The sequence below is a fragment of the Dreissena polymorpha genome, chromosome 5, assembly GCF_020536995.1.
Source record: "Dreissena polymorpha isolate Duluth1 chromosome 5, UMN_Dpol_1.0, whole genome shotgun sequence".
NCBI classification, from domain to species: Eukaryota; Metazoa; Mollusca; class Bivalvia; order Myida; family Dreissenidae; genus Dreissena; species Dreissena polymorpha.
In genome coordinates, this window is record NC_068359.1 from 45,197,024 (window position 1) to 45,220,335 (window position 23,312).

The 23,312-nt window shown below is 34.9% G+C and overlaps 2 protein-coding genes across 7 annotated transcripts in view; both read right to left on the bottom strand.

Annotated features, from left to right (window-relative positions):
- Nucleotides 1–23,312, bottom strand: part of LOC127880500 (pleckstrin homology domain-containing family G member 7-like) — a 335,878-nt gene that overhangs the window by 203,012 nt on the left and 109,554 nt on the right. The window contains exon 1 of one of the 6 annotated variants that reach the window (XM_052427801.1): nucleotides 17,374–17,785. The exons of 3 other annotated variants lie outside the window; for them this stretch is intronic. Coding sequence is in view for 1 of the 3 variants with exons in the window: in XM_052427800.1 (XP_052283760.1) it covers nucleotides 10,825–10,909 (85 nt within the window). In the remaining 2 variants the exon portion in view is untranslated. Of the gene's footprint in view, nucleotides 1–3,774; nucleotides 3,934–10,824; nucleotides 10,929–17,373; nucleotides 17,786–23,312 lie in introns of those variants that run through there. 2 more of the 6 variants (XM_052427800.1, XM_052427802.1) reach the window with 2 other exon arrangements.
- The window catches only part of LOC127880509 (uncharacterized), a 207,025-nt gene continuing 185,468 nt past the window's right edge, over nucleotides 1,756–23,312 (bottom strand). Inside the window, exons 4-5 of the transcript XR_008049556.1 lie at nucleotides 2,920–2,983; nucleotides 1,756–2,188 (exon numbers count right to left, since the gene is read on the bottom strand). The gene's annotated coding sequence lies outside the window, so the exon portion shown is untranslated. The remainder of the gene's footprint in view (nucleotides 2,189–2,919; nucleotides 2,984–23,312) is intronic.

Genomic DNA, 23,312 nt, shown 5'->3' on the forward strand with positions numbered 1-23,312 from the left:
GGTCTTTAATTAGCACAAATGCCATATGTACATGCAAACATTTGAAGAAACTCCTACAAAATACCCTTAGGAATGATGAAGTTACAGTTTGAACTAGAATGGCGCGGCAGATCAGGCCGATGCGTATCCCCATGCCACATGTTTGACCCAGGAGGCGCCCCAGGGTTGGTTATGTCATAAAAGATGTTCAGTATAAATTTGAAGTAAATCGGTGTAGAAATGAAGAAGTTCATGTAAAATAACATAAAAAAAGAGTGAAAATCTCTGACCCGGCCCCAGCCCAACCCCCATAACTTTTGACCCAGGGGTCAGATCAAAATTCCAAATAGTGCACTGTCACACATATGCTAATAGCTATCATGTGTGTAAGTTTCAAAGTTCTAGTGCCAATAGTGTAGGAGGAGATAGTGGCCAGGACGGACGGACAGAGTCAGCGGAAATAACCACAATATCCCCACGCTTTTCAAAAAGCGTGGGGATAACAATATCAGGCAGTGAATCCACCCACAAACTCAGAGTCAAAAACATACACATGCACAGAAAGCAGTCATACAAACCGTAGTTAAACATTCTGGCAACAAATATGCTTAGATTTCCATTGCTTGACAATTGATTTACACGGAACCAATTTCAACCATACAAAAAAAATGGATGAACAGGACTGGTGATGTGTTAAGTGTTTATCTATAAACAAACAAACACTTATTATCAATCATAACCATACTGAAGGAAATACAAAATGAAAGGATAAACACATGATGTTTATAGAATCATTGATTAAAGCATCGGCAATTAGGTACAAAACAAACATTGCCTTGTTTACATTCACTGAATCTGAAAACAATTTCAAGTGCATTCTCTTAACAAAACTGCCCACCTCTGAGATTATGTGATAAACCCTTAACAAGACACCATTTTAAGTTTCTATGGTAACCATCGCCATGGTGACTGTAAAGCTTCTGAGGATAATCACAAGTTGTCTCCATGTTCTTGAAGAGAGAAAATAGATAAAGAGTCATCCATATGTGCTGTACCATTCTTAAACATCTCACTGTTTCTATCATCATACATATTTTAGATAAGATTTGTGTGGAATGTTGTTACTGCAACAGCTTCATCACATTAAATTGTGCAATAAAGTAAAAAAGAACATAAAACCAAAATAAAATACTGTAATAAAATACCTAAGCAGTTAAATACCTGTTAAATCTGCCATGTTGTTATTGTATACCTTAACAAACAGAGACACAAACACAAACATAACCATGAAGTTGTTTTCTTTTCTGCAGATTCCTTTAACTATACCCCCCTCCCCCCAAAAAAAGAGAAAAAAATAGAATAAGAGAAGAGGTATTGTTATCGCACTCCCTAGTACCAGTGAGGTATTAAAGTTTCAACTTAAAGGGAAGATTGGATTACAACTTACACAGAGGGAAGAGTTACATGGTCCATGTTAAATAATTCAAGGACCTGCCATGATCATTATAGCTTCAAATTTGGGATTAAAAAGTCACTCAGCATAGAGCATCTTGCATCTAGATCATTATGTAAACAAATATTTTCATTTGATTAAAACTAAACTGATTCATCCATTCGAGATTTGCATTTGCTAAATGTGATGTCCATATATCATTATACCCACAAACATTTTCATCTGATTAAACAAGGGCTGTTAGTAAAACATGCATGCCCCCCATATGGGCTGTCTGTTGTAGTGGCAGCCATGTGTGAATAGGATTTTTGTCACTGTGACCTTGACCTTTGACCCAGTGACCTGAAAATCAATAGGGGTCATCTGCCAGTGATGATCAATGTACTTATGAAGTTTCATGATCCTGGGCCTAATAATTCTTGAGTTATCATCAGGAAACCATTTTACTGTTTTGAGTCACTGTGACCTTGACCTTTGACCTAGTGACATGAAAATTAATAGGGGTCATCTGCCAGTAATGATCAATGTACCTATGAAGTTTCATGATCCTAGGCGTAAGCATTTTTGAGTTATCATCCGGAAACCATTTTACTATTTCGAGTCACTGTGACCTTGACCTTTGACCTAGTGACCTGAAAATCAATAGAGGTCATCTGCCAGTCATTATCAATGTACCTATGAAGTTTCATGATCCTAGGCGTAAGCATTCTTGAGTTATCATCCGGAAACCATTTTACTGTTTCAAGTCACTGTGACCTTGACCTTTGACCTAGTGACCTGAAAATCAATAGAGGTTATCTGCCAGTCATGATCAATGTTCCTATGAAGTTTCATGATCCTAGGCGTAAGCATTCTTGAGTAATCATCCACAAACCATTTTACTGTTTCGAGTCACTGTGACCTTGACCTTTGACCTAGTGACCTGAAAATCAATAGGGGTCATCTGCCAGCCATGATCAATGTACCTATGAAGTTTCATGATCCTAGTAGTAAGCATTCTTGAGTAATCATCCGGAAACCATTTTACTGTTTTGAGTCACTGTGACCTTGACTTTTGACCTAGTGACCTGAAAATCAATAGGGGTTATCTGCCAGTCATGATCAATGTACCTATGAAGTTTAATAATCCTAGGCGTAAGCATTCTTGAGTTATCATCCGGAAACCATTTTACTATTTTGAGTCACTGTGACCTTGACCTTTGACCTAGTGACCTGAAAATCAATAAGGGTAATCTGCCAGTCATGTTCAATCTACCTATGAAGTTTCATGATCCTAGGCCTAAGCATTCTTGAGTTATCATCCTAAAACCATATTACTATTTCGAGTCACTGTGACCTTGACCTTTGACCTAGTGACCTGAAAATCAATAGGGGTCATCTGCCAGTCATGATCAATGACAATGTACCTATGAAGTTTCATGATCCTAGGCCTAAGCGTTCTAGAGTTATCATCCGGAAACCATTTTAGTATTTCAAGTCACTGTGACCTTGATCTTTGACCTAGTGACCTGAAAATCAATAGGGGTCATCTGCCAGTCATGATCAATGTACCTATGAAGTTTCATGATCCTAGGCCTAAGCGTTCTTGAGTTATCATCCGGAAACCATCTGGTGGACGGACGGTCAAACTTACATGAGCAAAACAATATACCCCCTCTTCTTCGAAGGAGTGTAATTTGGGTAAAATCTATCAAATTCATTGATAGCAGGTTGTAAATGGCTTAATTGTTCCATTATTTCAAGGCCACCATCCTGAAGTTGCTGCCTTGCGTGGGCTTTCATTAAAATTGGTCAAGTTTACGCCAACACATTTTTCATTCAAATAAGTGAAGTTTGGAGAAAGAATAAGTGCTGTCCCATTCGCCAGTGGACCGTCTTCTTTCCACTTTACTAGTATATTATACATTTTCTGTTCGGTAATAATGACCCAAAAGATGTGTTTTACTTTTTCTTGTTTTTTTTTTGTTGTAAATGATTATTGAACTCACAAATTGATAAATTGATGGTAACACACATGTCATGTTTTGTTTATTTTAATTATTTAAAAACTTCACATGCTTAAGCCAAATCAGTCGCCATAGTGAAGTGGATATGGCGTCCACCTAGCAATCGGGAGATCACCGGTATGATTTCCACTGTTGAAGAGTTCTTTAGACCTCCTCCAAAGAAATGAAGTACTGGTTCTGCCCAGGAAACGGACTCGTGAGCATTTAAATAAGCCCTATATAGGCTTTCAATGCAATCAAGCAAAAATAAATAGGTTAAAAACTAAGCCAAATCCTTTTTCAGCAGGATTGTTTATATGAAATAAAAACAAAATGATGCACTACAAAGCTACTTACTAAATATTTCTTTAATTCCTAATAAATATCCAATGAGTGTCTTTATAATTTTATTTCCACACAAAAACACAAAGGCACAGTGTACATTAATTAGTTAAAGTTCTTCAGTAATTCCTGTTATTTAAGTATACCGCAAAAAACTCACAAATGACAACAGCAAAATGCTAAGGTCCTTTTATAGTCACATAAGTATTGTTGCATAAGAAAAGTTTACAAAGCTCCTATCAATACTTTTGACTCCTTCCTGTTCCTTTTGAGTAGATTACAGTGACAATCTCCTATTACAGATAGAAATCAACGCCTGTCAATCTTAGCTGACGTTAGCAAAACTTGGTGACATTCACACTTAGATCTGTATCAAATACAAGCAGAAAACAAATATCAGATTCTTTTTGTATGTTAACAAATAGGTTGAAAAGTTCCTTTTCCAAAGCACTGTTCTAGTTTTCACACCTTAGTGACTTCTTAAAAGAGATTATGAAATATAAGCCACAACCTTTTCCAACTTCAATAGTAGAAACACTTGTTTAACCCATTTATGCCTAGCGTCTAGAAAAAAGGCCATGGCAAAGAGCGTAGACCCAGATGAGACGCCGCATAATCAAGACTGAGTCATTAATATTGTTTCTAAAGTAGTATGAATATTTTTCTAAGATTTGAACTGGTGAACTAGTGCTCTTAGACACATGACCAAGGTTCGAACTCTGATAGAAAATGTTAAGATAAACATTCCAAGCAAGCTTTCTCAAGTTTTGTTAATAATTTGACCTGGTGACCTAGTTTTGGGACGCACTTGACCCAGATTCACACTCAAACTATAAATTGTCTAGATAAACATTTTGACCAAGTTTCATCAAGATTGGATGACAAAAATGTGGCCTCCAAAGTGGTGACATGGTTTTTCTATTACTTGACCAGTGGTAACCTTGTTTTTTAAGCACATGATTCTGATTTGAACTCGGCCCAATTATGACCAGTAATTGACCAGATAAACATTCTATACAAAGTTTTATTACGATTGGATGAAAAATGTGGCCTTTAGAGTGGAAACGTACCAGCAAAACATTGAGAAGGCACACTGCACACCACCTGACACCAGGCTCAGCGTGACCACGATGGGAAGGTAAACTATAAAGGTCGAAACAATTTATAACTTGTGAAGCTTGAACAACAAAGAACAAGTGATGTGTTTGTGAAACACTATGCCCCCCCCATATATTTGACCTTTGACCTTGAAGGATTACCTTGACCTTTCTCCACTCAACATGTGCAGCTCCATGAGATTGCCAAATATCAAGTTGCTATCTTCAATATTGCAAAAGTTAAAGTTTAAGATTAAAGTTTTGGGACAGACTGAGACACACACATTCAATGACAGAATTTGTGACAGGCCAAAAACAATATACCCCCTCTTCTTCGGAGGGGGACATAAAAAACACTAGTATACATTCTTAAAACTGTTCTTACTGTTAAGGCTTTAACAAGAAAAGAAAAAAAAGCTAGTACAAATTATGGAAACTGCATGTTCTTTAGGGTTTTGTATAGGAAAAAGAGCCCACAAGTATCAGGTGAGCACCATGTGACAATAATCAACAATAATTTAAACAGTGTCTGTTAATGCAATAATTGCAATACAGAGCAAATCTGTCCAATATTTTCTACTTATAAGTACATTCCAATTTACATCCAATCAACATTAACCTTATCCTGCTGATCGGCAGCCTGCATTGAATCCTGTTTTTTAATTGTATTACTTTTTATAAGCAGCAAAATATCTGTGTCTATATTAGGGAAAGAAATCGGATGTTTCCATCAAATTAATCAACTAAGTCATGCACTGTGTGCACATCCTATTGGCACAAACAAATTCCTTGAGGTAACTGGTCTAATATAAAGGAACAAAGTGTGGGAAGCCAGATAATGAAAATAGGAATATAATTATGTGCATGTACTTTAACCGTGTCTTTGCTTTCTTATGAAGTAACAATTAAACAAGATATTCACTCAGAGTTAAAATACCTTTAATAACAATTATAAGGTATTAACTCCTGGCTATAGTGCCTTTATAACGCGCCACTGTACCTTTAATTGTGCACTATTACACCTTTCAATGATCATGAGAGCACCTTAATGTTATGTTATAATGTGCTTTTTTTCCCCAAAATTATGGTTTTATTTCACATTTTTACACCTTGTTTATTAACCTTCCAATAAATTTACTTCGCATGTGATAATAAACTTGCACTAAACGACTATAAAATATGCACCTAAACAATTGTTTTAGGTAATAATATTTTTAAATTGCAATTTATGACCTACCTTTTCTAATTTAAAATATTTTCCAAAAGCTGCTTGCTTTAAAGCATGAAAAACATGAATAAGGAAATTTATCAAACAATAGTTATACATATGATTTTCAAAAGTCCTCTGTTTTCAGTTTCAACAGTTTCATTTATATTTAATCCAATACCACCAAAGTGTAACTACAGACTTCAACATCATTATTACATGATGTAAACCACTAATATGAAGCGATAAAGGCACATGATTCAACGCACAATTTCCTACATTTAATACAGCACTGAGTATTTTTTTTTACAATATTGCTTGTTCAACCAAATGATATGATTTATTTCAACAAATGACAATGATTTGGATAATGACAAAACGAGTACACTTAAATTTATGACTTAACAATTACTTTATATTTTATTTTGTGTACATATATTTCAGCCTTAAGTACACTTTGTTACAATCAAAAGTGAAACCAATTTGCATCAGCAGGGATCATTCTTATCATTATAATTAAATATTCTTTTTTAGAGGCAGGTGACAAATTAACATCTTACCACCTGTCAAACTCTTAACTCAATATAGATCCGCCTATCATCAATCCATACATGTTAAATATGATAAATACCACAGTTATATGTAATAATATGGGAGATTGTACGCAATTGCAACGTAACACACAGTGGACTATTTTCATGATGCAAAAATGGGATTGTAAACTATACTCTTCCGTGCTGCGAACTCTTTCTCCGCGGGGATGCAGGTTGAGTGTGATATGGTGAATAGTAGTACCCTACACACTGAATTTAAAAACACCACTATTAACCTAAGTTGTTCTTCTTGGGAACAACTTAACACCAGTGAATAATACTGGGGTCACGGCCCTGGAACAGTCAACGCAAAGCATAGCATAAACCATTTACGGGTGCCCAAACCTCTCACTTGGCAAATATTTAATTATTCATAAAACATTTCAGTTTAAATAACATTAAGCCTTGTAGCATCAAAATTCAAATCAAACTGCAATAAATGACAATACACTTCCATTTAATTCCAGTTTATGTCCTAGATTGTTGTATGATGAACATGACACAACAGATCAGAAATGAAAATCAATTATCAACTATATCTGGTCTTTTTGAAATAAGTGTTAGAAATAAATTATACCATCAAAGAGTTTTATTTTCCATTGGATATAAAAGATGACAAGTGTACACTAAAAATTTGCAAAACACGCAAACATTACTGCATGGCACATATTAGACTTAATAAATTAGATCAGACCAATTCTGTTTCATATTAGGCACAAATCCAAAACATTTGTATCCATGTTTCATTAATTTAAAATGTGTGTGTTTTCAACAGATCACAGGAAGCAAGCCCCTAATTTAATTGAGAATAAATCTGCTCATGTTAGTGCATTTTCACCTGCTTCTGGACCTTGTGGAGGATACCAGATCTAGGTCAAACTGCACACATGTATTTTCAAGTCTCATAGTTTGGCATTCATGCCACAAATTAGTTATTTGCAACACAACCAAGAGAAAGACAAATACATTATTTGCACATTTGAGGGTAGTATAGCTTTTCAATGCTGCCTGTGCATGCTGATCCTGAGCTACACTTAAGCCACATTTGGTGTTAGACCGTTTTGGAATAAAAGCGCTTTTATGATTTCAAGTTCTTATATCATTATTAATTCAAATTACACATTGTTGTTTATTGTATTTTGCGTTTTTTAAAGATGTTTTTCATCAAAAAATGCTGCAAAAACGTTCATTTTCTGACAATTTTCAGGAGGCTCAGTGATCGAGTTATCATAACTCAGACACTACATTTAAGTCTTCTTCATGCAATGAATCCATGGCTGTCTGAACAGAAAATGCTTTATTTTTTCAAACAAGTCCAATTTGCAACATAATTTTATAACATAATTAACTATATAACAATAAAATGGTAAATCTTTAAATTTAAAGGATAAGAAATGGTGTGAGGTCTTCTTGAAAACCATTTTCAATATGAATAATTGATTTGAAAAATTACTATTGGAAAATAAAATCTCATCTTATTGTGATGCAAATATTTTTACTTTACTTGGTACAACTTAATTACAAATTAGTGTAGTGTTTTTCCCAGGTCATTTTAGCGTGGTGAAAAGCCACGCCGCCCTCCCGGATCGCCACGCTGCCCTTTTCAAAGGCAAATTTCGCCACGCGCCCTTCTTTTCAAAGGCAAATTTTGCCACGCGCCCTTATCGATAACATCTTTATTGCCTTACGAGATTTACTTGATTTGCTTGATTTACTCGAGAGACGTGAACGTCTAATCGACTATTATTCGAGCAGATTAATCTATTACAGTGCTCGATTTATAGGTAGACTGCTCAAAAACAGTGATTTAGTCATGCGTGAATAACCCGGTGTCAGTATCAATCGATAATGCCAGAGGCTATGTTATACCAAGCGCACTTCTCGGTCGGCCTCAACGATAAAATTGTTACTTCGGAGACTTTTGATGAAAAACTCGATGTTATTCTCGTGGCAATTGTGCAATGCATGCATTATTCAGTTATATCAAAACATATATTTTTACGCATAATTACATTAAAAACACAAACAAATTTATTCTTTATCGCTTTCGTCTTTAAGATAATTAGATCTAATTATTGAAATAATTACTGAGACGTATACTTATTTAACAAAATGCGAATCGCGTATACGATTTTACGTTGCTATGCGCACCTGTCGCTTACATCATTTGACATTTGAACAACATGGCGGACTATACAGAATTAAATTGCGACTCGGGAAAAATGGCAAATAACGTTGTAAACGATCGAATTAACGATAGAGATTATACATTAAGAAGGAATTAATGAAATGTCTGTGATAACCTACGATGCATAAAAATGTTTTAGATAGCAACAACATTATTTATTTATTTGTAATCTACTTGGTGGATGTATGTCACGGAAACGAGTGTTTGCATATTGTTAGCGATCAATTTACTCGCAATGTTATTTTAAACATCTGGCAAGATTATTGTTAGAAAATGGGATAAGACAAACATGGTTTCATTTACAGTACAGCCAAAGCGGCACAAACATAATCCGCGGCTACGCCACGGCCAGATTATTAGTCCGCGGCGGCCGAATCGTGTGTTCACGCGGCGTATCGCCGTGGCACTCGGCATCGATCCGCGCAACGACGCCGAGTCTGTATTAACCTCGCGTACTTTCGCGGAGTAAATCCGCCGCATACGTACGCGGCGGATCGAGTGAAAAGATATCCACCTACATGTACATACATGTATGTGTAGCGTACAATTAATTACGCGCAACTGTTTATGTTTCGTTCGATTATCATTATTAAATTTGTAATCCGAAACACACTTCAGAATTTTAATGTTAACGCGTCCTTTGGCAAATTCTAGCGTCAAATAAACAGTTCTAAAATATCCTTTGTTTCATAAAAAGCGCGTGAAAATTATGCAGACATGTAGAACGTCGTTTGGAAAGTTTGGGTGTATTTTGTGTTGTATAAATACATGAACATCACGTCAGGCGTAAATCGCGTGTTCAGTGGAGAAAAAAAACGCCCTGATTAAACGTTATTTCATCAGCTCTATAAATAGTAACAAATGCCAAAATGTATTTGATACTTAAGGAAATGTCGAGAATGTTTGTGTATCGTAAATATTTACCAGCATTTGCTTTAAAACTGGAATATACGGGATTATCGGGTAATTAGTAGCGATAATAACTGTATAATATGAAACAAATAAAACGTGTTTATATACGCATATTCAAACAATAGTTATAATAAGCTGATAATTAACAAAACTACAAATACGTCGTCACCGTCTTGATTATTGATGTGGCTTCAAACTGCTAATTTTCTCAGCTAAAATATAAAAGTGGAATGAACATGCAATTAATTAATAAATCCACCATATGCTGGAGCCTTGACCACTTGTATGTGTGAAAACATAATTACGTGACCTTGTTTATGTGTGAAATACATACGCTACGGGCGGGAAACAAACTTAATAATTGGCCAGACACATTAACTATGCTTACATGTATATGCTAATACAATCCGCGCACAATAAATTTATTATGATTTTAATTATTATTATAATTGTTCTTTCAAAATTTGTTAACTACATGTAACTAATAATTTTAGAAAGATTTTTTATTTCATGATGCGTAATGACTCGGCATCATGTCGCGGATCGCGGCATGCCTCGGCGGACAGATGCGAAGTTTCGCGGCGAAATGCGACTTGCCGCCGCATACTGACGCGGCTTCAACGACTGACGCGGCATCGACTCGTTTCGCCTTGCCGCCGCGGATCGCGAAATACGTTTGTTCCGCTTTGGCTGTACTGTATATGTTAGTGGATATGTGTATAATCAGATTCATATGCATATATTGCTTTATTATGTTTGTCGTGCTGTACAGTTTATTGAAACAGCATGGAACTTAAATGTACATTGCAAGGTAAATATATTAATATAAATCATAGTAAGTTAAATACATCAATTACCATTAAATGTGCCTGTTTATATGTTATTTTTTCCACAACTGCTTCAGATGCAATTACATGTTGCCCCGTAATTCAGGTATTCAGGGAACGTTTTTGCCCTTTTTTGCCTAAACTGCGCGCTAAAATGCCCTTTTTGAAAGTAATGCGCCATGCCCCTTTGCCCTCCTGGGAAAAACACTATAGTGTTATCATTTTATAGACAAAATCATACCTTTGGTAAGGCAATCCATTGATACTTCAGAAAGCACGCGACTTATGACAACATTGGCTTTGATATCTCTCGATGTTCGTGGCATTAAAGATAAAAATAATACACCAAGGTTGTGGTTTTTTATCTTGATTTTTTTTTTGTCAAAGTCTATTCAAATATAATGCATGCATATTGATTATATTCAGAAGGTAGGTTTTGATAAGAAGAAAACATGTCAGTTCAGGAAAACAAATATACATCCTGCACAAACCGCTCTTCTTGCTTTTTGCATCTGAATTACTATTATCATTAACCCTTTGCATGCTGGGAAATTTGTCGTCTGCTAAAATGTCGTCTGCTGTATTTCTAAAATTAGCATTTTCTTCGATTTTTTTTCAAAGAATACTATCAGAATAGCAAACAGTTTGGATCCTGATGAGACGCCACGTTCTGTGGCGTCTCATCTGGATCCAAACTGTTTGCAAAGGCCTTTAAAATTCGGTTCCCGCACTGAAAGGGTTATAAGACGTTCATCCTTGAGCTTTTTTCCTATATGTTAATTCATTATTATTCAACAGTATGCGAGTGGTCAATCTTGGTTTGTTAAGCCTTAATTTGAATACATCATTCATATCGTTTGACCTTCAAATACTTAAAAGACATCTTACAAGGTATTTTGTGATTTGATCATAACTGTTCAGCACCTGATAATTTTACTAAATTAACAAAATTCTAAATCTGTATTCCTTATCAATACATAACTTAAGTTATTGCAAGTTTTGGTCTAAAGTTATGATTCATGAAGTGTCTGGGAAAAGTACAGACCCCCCCCCCCTGAATTAAATCAGTCATTAAAGAAAAGAGCAACAGTGAGACAAAAACAGTTCTGATATCAACAGCTCACTGTGAATAATAACTAGTACCACTTTCAGTGCACATTTGTTTTGAATAATTGATGTGACATCGTGATCTCAGATAACACATAAATTCAATTTTCTATGAAAAGTATTCCATGCAAACTTAGGCTTTTTGTGAGCAAAGTCCAAAAACTGAATAATCCCTGGAGTCCTAACATTAACTGGTACATCTAAATTTCATAACATTTTTCAAGAAATATTTAGATTTGCTAATATTAAATAAAAACTTATTCCAGAGAAAATAATTGTCCAAGTTCCACAAATAACACAAAGTTGCATTTATAAATCTAAAACCTAGCCCAGCATTGTGTGGGCATACAATCATTTATAATGACTTTTGCGCTGTTATTAAATACGGCTACAACCTCTCTGATTCTGTTCTTTATTACGAGAAAAGTTGTCTTAAATTTCTAATATCACACCTGGGTATACATAGAGATATATGGAAAATACCAGTACATTAAAAGCTTCAGAAATGCTACAATTAATATGTTTAATTATGCTTGAAGTTATTCAACTTCTACATCTCTTAACAAATAAATTGTTTAATTAAACTCCTACCTCCAAAAGAAGTTATTGCTTGAAGATCCTAATTGAAACTTGACAAGTTCAATCTGAAAGCAAGAATGCCTTCTAATTGGAATAAAACCTTACACTGTCAAAGAATAAAAGAAAACAGATCCCAACTTCTTGAGTATTATTTCTCTTTGGGTTCAATTGAGGCTCCTCTTTAACCTTGGAGGGTTATTTACCCACATGAAACTGTACAATGATGGTGTCTGGAACAAGTCTGCTCCACACAAAAATAAGTACTGGTTATGTCATGAACTAATTAATTCCGATGACCATTTAAGTAACAGTCTCTCCTACAGAGCAGACATTTAATTACTCATTTTAGGAATCTACATAAGTGCAAGTCCATGTAATGGTATTAGATAGAAACTTAGACAAAATGCTACCATTACTAATCAATGACCTTATTTTCAACTTGTATTATCTGCTGTATATTATTTACAAACCATCACGAAAAAAATGTACAAAACAATTTTAAAATGCATAAAATAATGTGAGCTAAACAAATGCAAGTCGTAAATGACAGCCATATGTTTGTTGATGATCACAGTCATGCTGTTTTATTTGTGCATGGTTACTCTCTTACAGTTGCATCCATGACAAAATATGTGGGAAACATGCATATGAAACATGCTAACGGTAGTAAATCTCTGTTTTTATAAACTTTTAAATACTCACTTATTCATTTGATCAATGTTTGATTAAGTCACACATTTGAAATATGTGAAAAGAGGACAGGCATGTCCCTGCGGCCGCTGGACGTCACAATACCTTTGGAATGCGATTACCATGATCCAGGTGCACAAGTTCACATGTAATCAGGAGATGTATGTAAAACATGACACATGCCTCACAACTTTAAGCTTAGTCTTCAATGTCTGCAACTATTAAGACATAGTATTATACTGCATGCACCTGAAACCTTGAATATTTGACTATAATTATATGACCCTAAGTTAAAGCGCTATCTTGATATAAAGTGGAAATGGTTTCCATGTTAACCCTGTGACCTAATGACAAGTTGACCTCAAAATTGGTAAACTTCTTAATTGTTCAATAACAACCTGTTTACTAATCTGGATATTATACTCTTATATTGTTTGAATGAACAGATCTTTGGAGAAAATAGTGTCCAAATTACAAGAAATTATGACCTTGACCTGCTGATCCCAAAATCAATAGTCATGTTCCTTTTGTCCCAAGAAACAAGCATGAACCTTTTGATAATTGTCAGCCAAAACATTCTCTCAATATCTTGCTTAAACAATTTCATGAAACAAGTCCCTTAAACAATTTCATTTTATAAGTCACTTTGAAATTGACATTTGACCTGTTGACCTCCAAATCAATAGATGTGTTCCTTTCCTCCCACAAACAAGCATACAAATTTAGATGATCATAGGTTAATACGTTCTCCAGATATGGTTTGCAAACAAATTGAATGTAAAAAGCCCCAGTGACTTTGACCTGTTTACCTCAAAATCGATTAGCGTTTTCAATACCTCCCAAATAATCTTACTTTGCATGTTTATAGGTGAAAGAATTCCCAATGCATAATGCGGAAACAAAATGGAACGGACTGACAATCCAACTTTAAACAAAACCAACTTGCGGTGCACGTAACAGTCTACAATTTCTTTTTTATTTCAAAGTGCTGCAAATACATGTATGTATGCAAATACGAAGATATTGTACGGTTTAGTGTCCGAACTCACTGGAACGAAGTCGACGAATCCATATCCGAACTGCGAAACTAATAATGAGTTATGTGAACAATTTTCTGACTTTTTTCTTAAAAAGATTCAAAACATTCGTGACTCTCTTAGTACATTTGAAAACTTTCAGCCAACCAACAAAGATGTTCCAATGTTGCAGTTATTTGAAGATCTTAACCATGGCGAGATACGTAAACTGATTGGGGAGATGAAAACCACATCATGCGAGTTAGATATCTTACCCAATGACATTTTAAAAATTCATATTATATAACGCTCTTCTTCCTTTTATCACTAACCTGGTAAACATGTCACTGCGACAAGGAGTGTTTCCTAGCACATTCAAACACACGATTGTTTGTCCACTTCTCAAAAAGGCTGGCTTAGATCTTGATCTTTCAAATTATAGACCTGTGAGTAATCTGGCCTTTCTCTTAAAACTGATTGAAAAAGCAGTGTAACTTTGTTTAAATGTACATGTTGACGCACATAAGCTTCTACCAAAGAACCAATCCGCCTACCGTTGGCATCATTCTTGGGAATCTGCCTTACTGAGGCTCGTAAATGATATATTGGCAGGCATAGAAAACCAGGAAGTAACAGCCATGATCGCCATTGACCTTAGTGCAGCCTTTGATACCGTGGACCACAACATTTTGGTTGACATGCTTCAGGCCCATTATGGTCTTCAAGACATCCCACTTGCGTTGATGAACTTATTTTTGAGGGGTCGTTGTTGCACTGTTCATGGACCATGGTTATACTTTGCCTATGCTGGAACTCTATTTGATGTCATCCCAGAAAAGATCTCAGTATATGGGTTTGCTGAGGATCACGTTGCCAAGACAACTTTTAAGCTGTCCACTTCAAATGAAAAGAACGCAATCACTGAACTTGAAAAATGTGCATTTACTATTAACCATTGGATGAATGCAAATAAATTAAAAATAAACACATCAAAAACTGAGTTTATTCTCTTTGGCAGTCGGAAACAACTCCAGAAAATACATACAAAGGAAGTTAACATTGCAGGGGACACAATCCAGGAGAGTCAACAATTCGGTACCTTGGTGCATTCCTTGATGAATCCCTAAGTTTCAAAAAACATGTGTCAATGAAATGTCGTTCTGCCATGTTAAACTACTTTAGGATCAAAAGCATAAGAAAGTATATTACAAGACAGTCAGCAGAAATTCTCATTGTTTCCCTTGTTCTATCACACCTTGACAATTGTAACGTAATTCTATATGGTGTGGCAGAGTGCGAAATCAACAGAATGCAACGAATTCAGAATATATGTGCCAAATTGGTTTTACAATGAAGCAAGTTTGACAGTTTGAAACAAGCGTTTTATGAGTTGCACTGGTTGCCGGTCAAAGCAAGGATACTCTTCAAACTACTTACATTCATGTACAAGTGCTCAAATGATGAGGCCCTGAGTTACCTCACTGAACTGCTCACGAAACATATTCAAAATAGACAAGGTCTGCGGTCATGCGGCTCTAACATGGCCCCATATGACGTTCTGTTCAATAAGCGAAAGACATTCAGTGACAGGAGCTTCAGTACCGCTGGGCCAAGACTTTGGAATTCCTTGCCTCAGGATCTTAGACAATCAAATTCTTTAGAATCTTTTAAGAAGAATTTAAAAACTTACCTTTTCCGTAATTTTTATGCATTTTTCTGAGATTATGTATTTTAATCGAAATACCGTATGTGGTTCAATGATTTAAATAACCCCGAATGTATCTCTTTTATCAGGTTTATCATTGGTTTATTATTTATATATTGTTTGACTTGTTTTATTTTCAGCTTTTATTCATTTATTTTTTTTCATAAAAGGATTTATGATCTTCTCCCCCCTTTGAAATAGTTTGAATTATGTCAGAAAACATCAGAGCTATAATTATGACACAAAAGAGACAAATATAACTAGAACTTTGTCACAGAGGTGAGGAATCCCCCCACATGCCGCATTGACACAGAATATTTTGCATGTTGTCTTCACAAAAAACAGCGGACACCATGCTCAATGTTTAAAACGCACTAACTGACCCTGTAACATAGTTTTTGACCTGGCATGGCCCATGTTCAAACTTGGCCTAGACATCATCTAGATACAACTTCTGACCAAGTGGTGAAGCTCGGATGAAAACTACTTGACTTAGAGAGCAGACACTGAATACAGACGGACCGACAGACAGACAAGCTCACTTCTACATACCCCCCTAAACTTCGTTTGTGGGGGTATAATTATAAGTTCTGTTTAAGGCAAGTTATATTAATGATGTTCAGTTATTTTATTACCAGAACTTTTAACTTTATAAATACAGTTATGTGAAGCTATATATTAAGCCACTCAAATAAGATCCCAAACAATTTCTCACTAGAGTTATGGGCAAGGGGAGTTTCAAACACAGGGTAAATGATCGATTGGAACAACCAGCATATCAATGCACACTATCTGATGACGCATACCAAATATCAAAGCTGTGTGATTAGTAGTTTCAAAGAAGATTTCACCTTAACCCATTTATGCCTAGTGTCTAGAAAAAAGGCCTTGGCAAACAGCATAGACCCAGATGAGACGCCGCATGATGTGGCGTCTCATCAGGGTCTGCGCTGTTTGCTTAAAGGAATTTCTGTAAGAAATATTATAAATATAGAAATACATATACTAGACATCCCTAATTTTGGAAATAAATTGATCCTATTAAGAAGGATGGGAGAGTTGACTAGGCATAAATGGGTTAAGTTATTATGTTATATAATTTATATAAACATGTCAACACAGCACCCTCAGGGAGGGTCAATTTTGACCTCAAGTCCATACTACACCTTTTGGCCTTGATAATTCAGATAAGATTTTTAAAGTACTTCCACAATAAAAATCAATATTAAACTTATGACCCCTCAGGCAAGGCCAATTTTGACCTCTGGAGGGGCATAATTTGAAGCAATTTTAAAGTAGAGTGTAACACAACTAAGTTTAGACCATTACGGTTTCAGAGAAGGGTTTTAAAAGTATATAAGTGTGCATATATCATGTGACATCTGGGGTGTGGCCAGTTGTGACCCTAGGGTCATGATTGAACAAATTTTGCAGAGGGCGGCTTTACGATCTTACACACCCAATATTAAATCCATGACAGTTGCTTTTTCAGAGATATTTGTAAAGTTTTAACTTTGAAAACCATTTTAATCAATGTTTGGTTTTCGTTAAAAATGAAAGTAGTATAAAAACAATATATTTTCAATTTTAAGAGCTAAATATGTGCAACACAAGTGTATGTTTTGAAATTCCCGTTTCTTTTAAACATCATATCTTTTTAATAAATACTGTACTGTACACACACAAAACTTACCTGCAATATGACTTAATTACCACATTCAGGCATGTCCAGAAGCAACCAGCAATAGCAATTCAATTCCAATTAAACTTCTTAGTAGACAAGACAAAAAAATTAACAGCCAAAAACTAAATACACTTCCAAATGCATCCTACAAAATAAACACAAATGAAGATTTGTTTTCCAAATATCATTCAAAGAAATTCATGCTATCATTAAAGTGATTTTGGTTGCTTTCACTCTCTACCACTTTTCCTCCTGTCTTTTAATCTGCAAACCGCATGGCTCCATGAACACAGAAATCAGTATATATTGACAAACCAATCTGTAAAGTGTCCTATCAAGTGTTATTTAGATACGCATTCATTCCCTTCTGAAATTCACCAAGAGAATACCGAAATAAACCAAAAGACAAACAATATCAACAATAATCTGAAAGAATTACAAAGAATCCTTTAGCATGACAAGTGTTCTGTCCCCAAGTCCCATTATCTGGCAATTTCCGCTGATTTACAAGAAAGCATTTCTCTATTTTGCTGTTGAAATTGATGTTAATAATGCTGTAATTGACAAAAAAAAGCAACATTAATATTGACCACCAAATACTGAATTGACTGCAATGGCTTTAGTGCAGACCAAGATTGTTATAGTACAGCGATAACAATCTTCATTCTTATACATTTAAAATTATAATGCTTTTCAACACAATAAAAACACTGTTTTCCGTACTACGACTTATGTGGATATTAGATAAGGATCTTAACGCAATAAATTGAAAATAAGAGAGCCTTGTAAACATGAAATTTTAAAATATCGTTCATTAAAGTGACACATTCAAATGTTAGAAGATTAGTCGCTCTAAGAGACACTTAACAAACTTTAACAAACCATTGCCAATGACGTATTCCATTCCAATAGTTCATAAACATGTATTTAATATGTCCTAGGTAATATTTTAAGTTAACCTCACATTAAATTTACTTTGACATGGACTGTACTAGATCAAAGACAAATTATGGCCTGTCTATCATTCATCGTTTAAGCTAATAATTTGTGTCAAATATTGACGATTGGCCAATAAAATGGACAAACGTCACATTAAATGCATGTATATGTCTAGCTTTCAATGTTTTACAATCTGTACCATTCAGTAGCAAAATATTACAAAATTATGAAAATATAATACTTTTCTACTGGTTCTGAACTCTCCAAAAAATCATTTGTGAGTATTCAGGGTGTTTTCCAGCCATTTTGGGAAAAGGAGTCTGGTCAAATTGGGATTTTTTAAATCAATAAAAGTGGCAAAATTGGGAATTTTTTATCGACAAAAATGACCAAATTGGGATTTTTTTATCAACAGATATTGACACAACAGGTCTTTTCCTGGCAATTTTGGATAAAAATCATATAAATTATGGTTATATATTTTGTAAGTTGTTTAAAAAAAATGAGATGTAGAGTCTTATAATCATCTTAAGTCATAAGACACTTCTTTCTAAAAAAAAAATATTTTTTTTAAATTGGGATTTTTTTTCTATAATTTCGGTTTGGGATTGGGTCCGATTGCTTTGGGATCTGGTCCATTGTACAGCCTTTTTACATAGCAGAAAACCCTCTCGTATTCATATTTGAAAACAGCTGAATTACTTTCAAGTTGTAATAATTCAGAGAAATGTATCCATAACAATAATATAGATCATCATCGATAGGATGAAGATGGTTATCTTTTTTAATTAATATTATTTTAAAGCTACATATACAAATAATTATAGTAAAACTGATACCATCATTATCACATAAATTACATCAAACATCATTAATACATTCATGAAAACTACAGTCCAAATACAACAATGTAAGTAAATGTATTTTAAATTGGCATCATAATACCTAGTGCTACTGCCTGAACATTGCTTGACGTTTGTTTCACAAGCAGCTATTTATGTACTAGAAATGCATTCAAATGTGTTTATATGTTACAAACTGCTTTGGTATTATGGTGCATATACTAATATCAATGGTACAAATGAAAAACCCACTAGTCTAGCTGTTTGCGTGTCAAATAACTATATGGGCATCTGTGACCTGCTATAACATGACAGTATGACAAACTATACTAATAAAAAAATTTTTTTATTAATTTTATTTTAAAGCTACATATACTAATATTTATAGTGAAACTGATACCATCATTATCACATAAATTACACCAAACATCATCAATGCATTCATGAAAACTCCAGTCTAAAATAAAAAAATAAAAATTAATGTATTTTAAATTGGCATCATAATACCTAGTGCGCTACTGCATGAACATTGCTGACGTTTGTTTCACAAGCAGCTATTTATGTACTAGAAATGCATTTATATGTTACAAACTGCTTTGGTAGGAATAGTGCATATACTAATATCAATGGTACAAATGAAAATCCCACTAGTCTAGCTGTTTGCATGTCAAATAACTATATGGGCATCTGTGACCTGCTATAACATGACTGTATGACAAACTATAGTAATAAAAGTAATTACCTTATCTTATAAAATTGTTGTTACAATGTTGGCAGTGTAATTTTCAGTGTTAAAAAATTAACAAGAGGGCCAAGATGGCCCTAGTTCCCTCACCTGAGAGGATTCGGTTCATTCAATCTTTACCAAATGTCAAACTTGACCTAGATATTGTCCAGACATTCTGGTCAAGTTTCATCATTATTTCATCTGCGAGTCATGATCAATATACCTATGAAGTTTCATGATCCTAGGCGTAAGCATTCTTTAGTTATCATCCGGAAACCATTTTTCTAAGTTGAGTCACCGTGACCTTGACAGCCATTGTGTGAATACGTTTTTTGCACTGTGACCTTGACCTTTGATCTAGTGACCTGATAATCAATAGGGGTCATCTGCGAGTCATGATCAATATACCTATGAAGTTTCATGAGCCTAGGCATAAGCATTCTTGAGTTATCATCTGGAAACCATTTTACTATTCGGGTCACTGTGACCTTGACCTTTGACCTAGTGACCTGAAAATCCATAAGGGGTCATCTACAAGTCATGATCAATGTACCTATGAAGTTTCATGATCCTAGGCCTAAGCATTCTTTAGTTATCATCCGGGAACCATTTTACTATCTCGGGTCATCGTGACCTTGACCTTTGACCTTGTGACCTGAAAATCAATAGGGGTCATCTAGGAGTTATGATCAATGTACCTATGAAGTTACATGATCCTAGGCCTAAGCGTTCTTGAGTTATCCTCCAGAAACCATTTTACTGCTTTGGGTCACTGTGACCTTGACCTTTGACCTAGTAACCTGAAAATCAATAGGGGACATCTGCGAGTCATGATCAATGCAGTGCTTTCCACAGGATTTTTGTCAGGCGCCCTGGGGCTGATAGGGCGGGTTCCGGAGGGGTGTCCCCTCCCGACGTTGATTATATTTTTTATCTAACGTGTCAATTCACATTCTGTGGTGCGTTATAACTCAAAGAAAAACAGCGTCAAAAGACGTCATTTGGTGCGCTATGACTCTTCAAGAAAATCCCCCAGTCATTAACACATATATATTATTTGTTATATTGTTTAATTGTTTTAAAACTTTCCCGCACAGATAGTAAAATCCCGACTCAAATGATTCCCTAATACATCCGTTTCAACCTGACTCTATTACTGTATACTTACTATACCTGCAAGTTTCTATTTATTAGCCGATAATCCCGTTTATCCCGTTTTTATAAATCACTTTCTGGTAAATATTTACGATAAAAGCTCTCAATTATTTCTTTAACACAAACCTTTCAATTTTTCTATAGTTTCAAATAAATTTTAAGTGACTATTTATAGATTTGATGTAATATTGCCTCTAAACATGCGTCAATCCCCTGATGTGTTGTGTGCTTGTTAAAACGCTAAATACACGCACGCTTTATATGCAAATGACGCGACGTTGTACATGCGGCATAATTTTCGCGCTCTTTTAATTGAGAAAAAAATTCGACACAAAATAAATTTGCACTGCTAATTTGAAGCAAGAATATTTTAACATTGCAGTAACATTTACCATTTACATTCGGAAGTGTGTTTCTCTGATTAAAAACGCGTTAACATCGACTTTCGGGAACGGGTTTCGGATTACAAATTTAATTATTCCCATTTGAGATTTCAACAAATATTAACAGTTGCGTTATGAATTCAACGATAATTTGTTTAAACACTTTACGAGTCAAATAAATGTTTTGACGAAATTATGCATGAAATTCATGTTGTCCACGAGGATTACGGCCGGTTGCCATTATCAGTCATCTAAGTATCATTCTATACATAGATGGTGACGTCACTTCTTTATTGTCACCTCTATGCTAGGACGCATCACATTCCCCTAATTTGGGGATTTGTGCTTCCGCCAAAATAGATCCGCGTAGGAATGAATATTTTTCTATAATGAGAAAAACGGTGTTAAATATGTGTTTAAAATGGAATGTCGTTTAAAAAAATGTTATTTAGTATGTTTAAATGCGATTTTAAATCTCTATTAAAGCGGGTATATACAATTTTTTTATATGTGTTTAATTGTAATATATTGATAAAATATGTTTCAATAACACAAAATAGGCAAGAAAAATTATACATTAAAGCCGAATTTCATAAAATGCAGCAAAGACAAATTAGCGCCCCGAGCCGATAGTGACGTACATATTTTCCTACAATAACCGAAGCATTCGTCTTTGTATTATAAACCGTTAAACTACAAGGGGTGTTCCAGAAGTTTGTGGATTTTCGCTATAACTTATTAGTTTGCTGGTAAAAGTCAATGAAATTTACATATTATACAAACCAATTATCACGGACTTTATATATAAGCTAAAAATGCATGAATTCCATAAAGCGCGTTTGAAACACGTTGCCATCAGAGACCTCAGTAACGACATGCGGCGCACGCGTTTATTTTATTATAAGTATGAGCATTACGCGAATTTAAATTTGGGTTAAATGTCGTTGATAAACAGAATTTACGGCAAATTTCACGTTACAGCGCCTAAGTCCTCCTTACAGCCCGGATTTGGCCCCTATGGACTTCGGCGTCTTCCCGGAAGTTAAATCACAGTTGCGCGGTATTCGCTCTGCAAGTAAACAGGAACTTACAGTTGCAGCAAAGCGAATCGTGTCGTCTTTTGACGCTTACTGGTATAGAGACACTTTGACAAGTGGATTTTTTTCCCGACACATAAAGTGCATTCGCGTTGGAGGTGATTATGTGGAAAAGATTTGACAGTTGTTAACTTCATAACGTCATTGACGTTGAACAGAAACGTTACACGTGCGTCGGTGTATAGCATTGTGCACATGTTTAAATCTCTGATATATATTTATTGATTTTATGTATTTCCATGATATTTGGAGAGTATATTTGGAAAGGACGAAATATTCTTAACATGCTATTTGTTTGTCCATTTATGTTACCAAATGAAAGTAATAGCGAAAATCCACAAACTTCTGGAACACCCCTCGTAAGTTTAAATGCACATCGTACATGTATGGTATACATGCTGGCGAATTCGGCTGTACAGCCGTTTTCAATTTCAGAATTAAATATCTGGCTTATTTCGCATTTTTCGACACATGTTCTTCTTAACTTTTATTTTAATTTATATTGTAATATATATATATAATAAGTTTTTTACACAGTTTATATAAATTCATAAATATTTGACAAAATCGTATATACCCGCTTTAAGACTGATAGCGATTTTCAGAAGCACGATTACTTGACTTACTTTTCACTTGTAAAAGAAGTGCTACCCACAATTCCTTGCGCATAAGTACACAGGTCAGTAAGACCGGTGTGTACACAATGTCTAAGTATCGTTTATCGGACGAAACATTTACAAGTGTGCTAATTATCTCAACAAAAATTTGTTAAAGCGCATTACGTGTCAAATAAATGTCAGAAAAA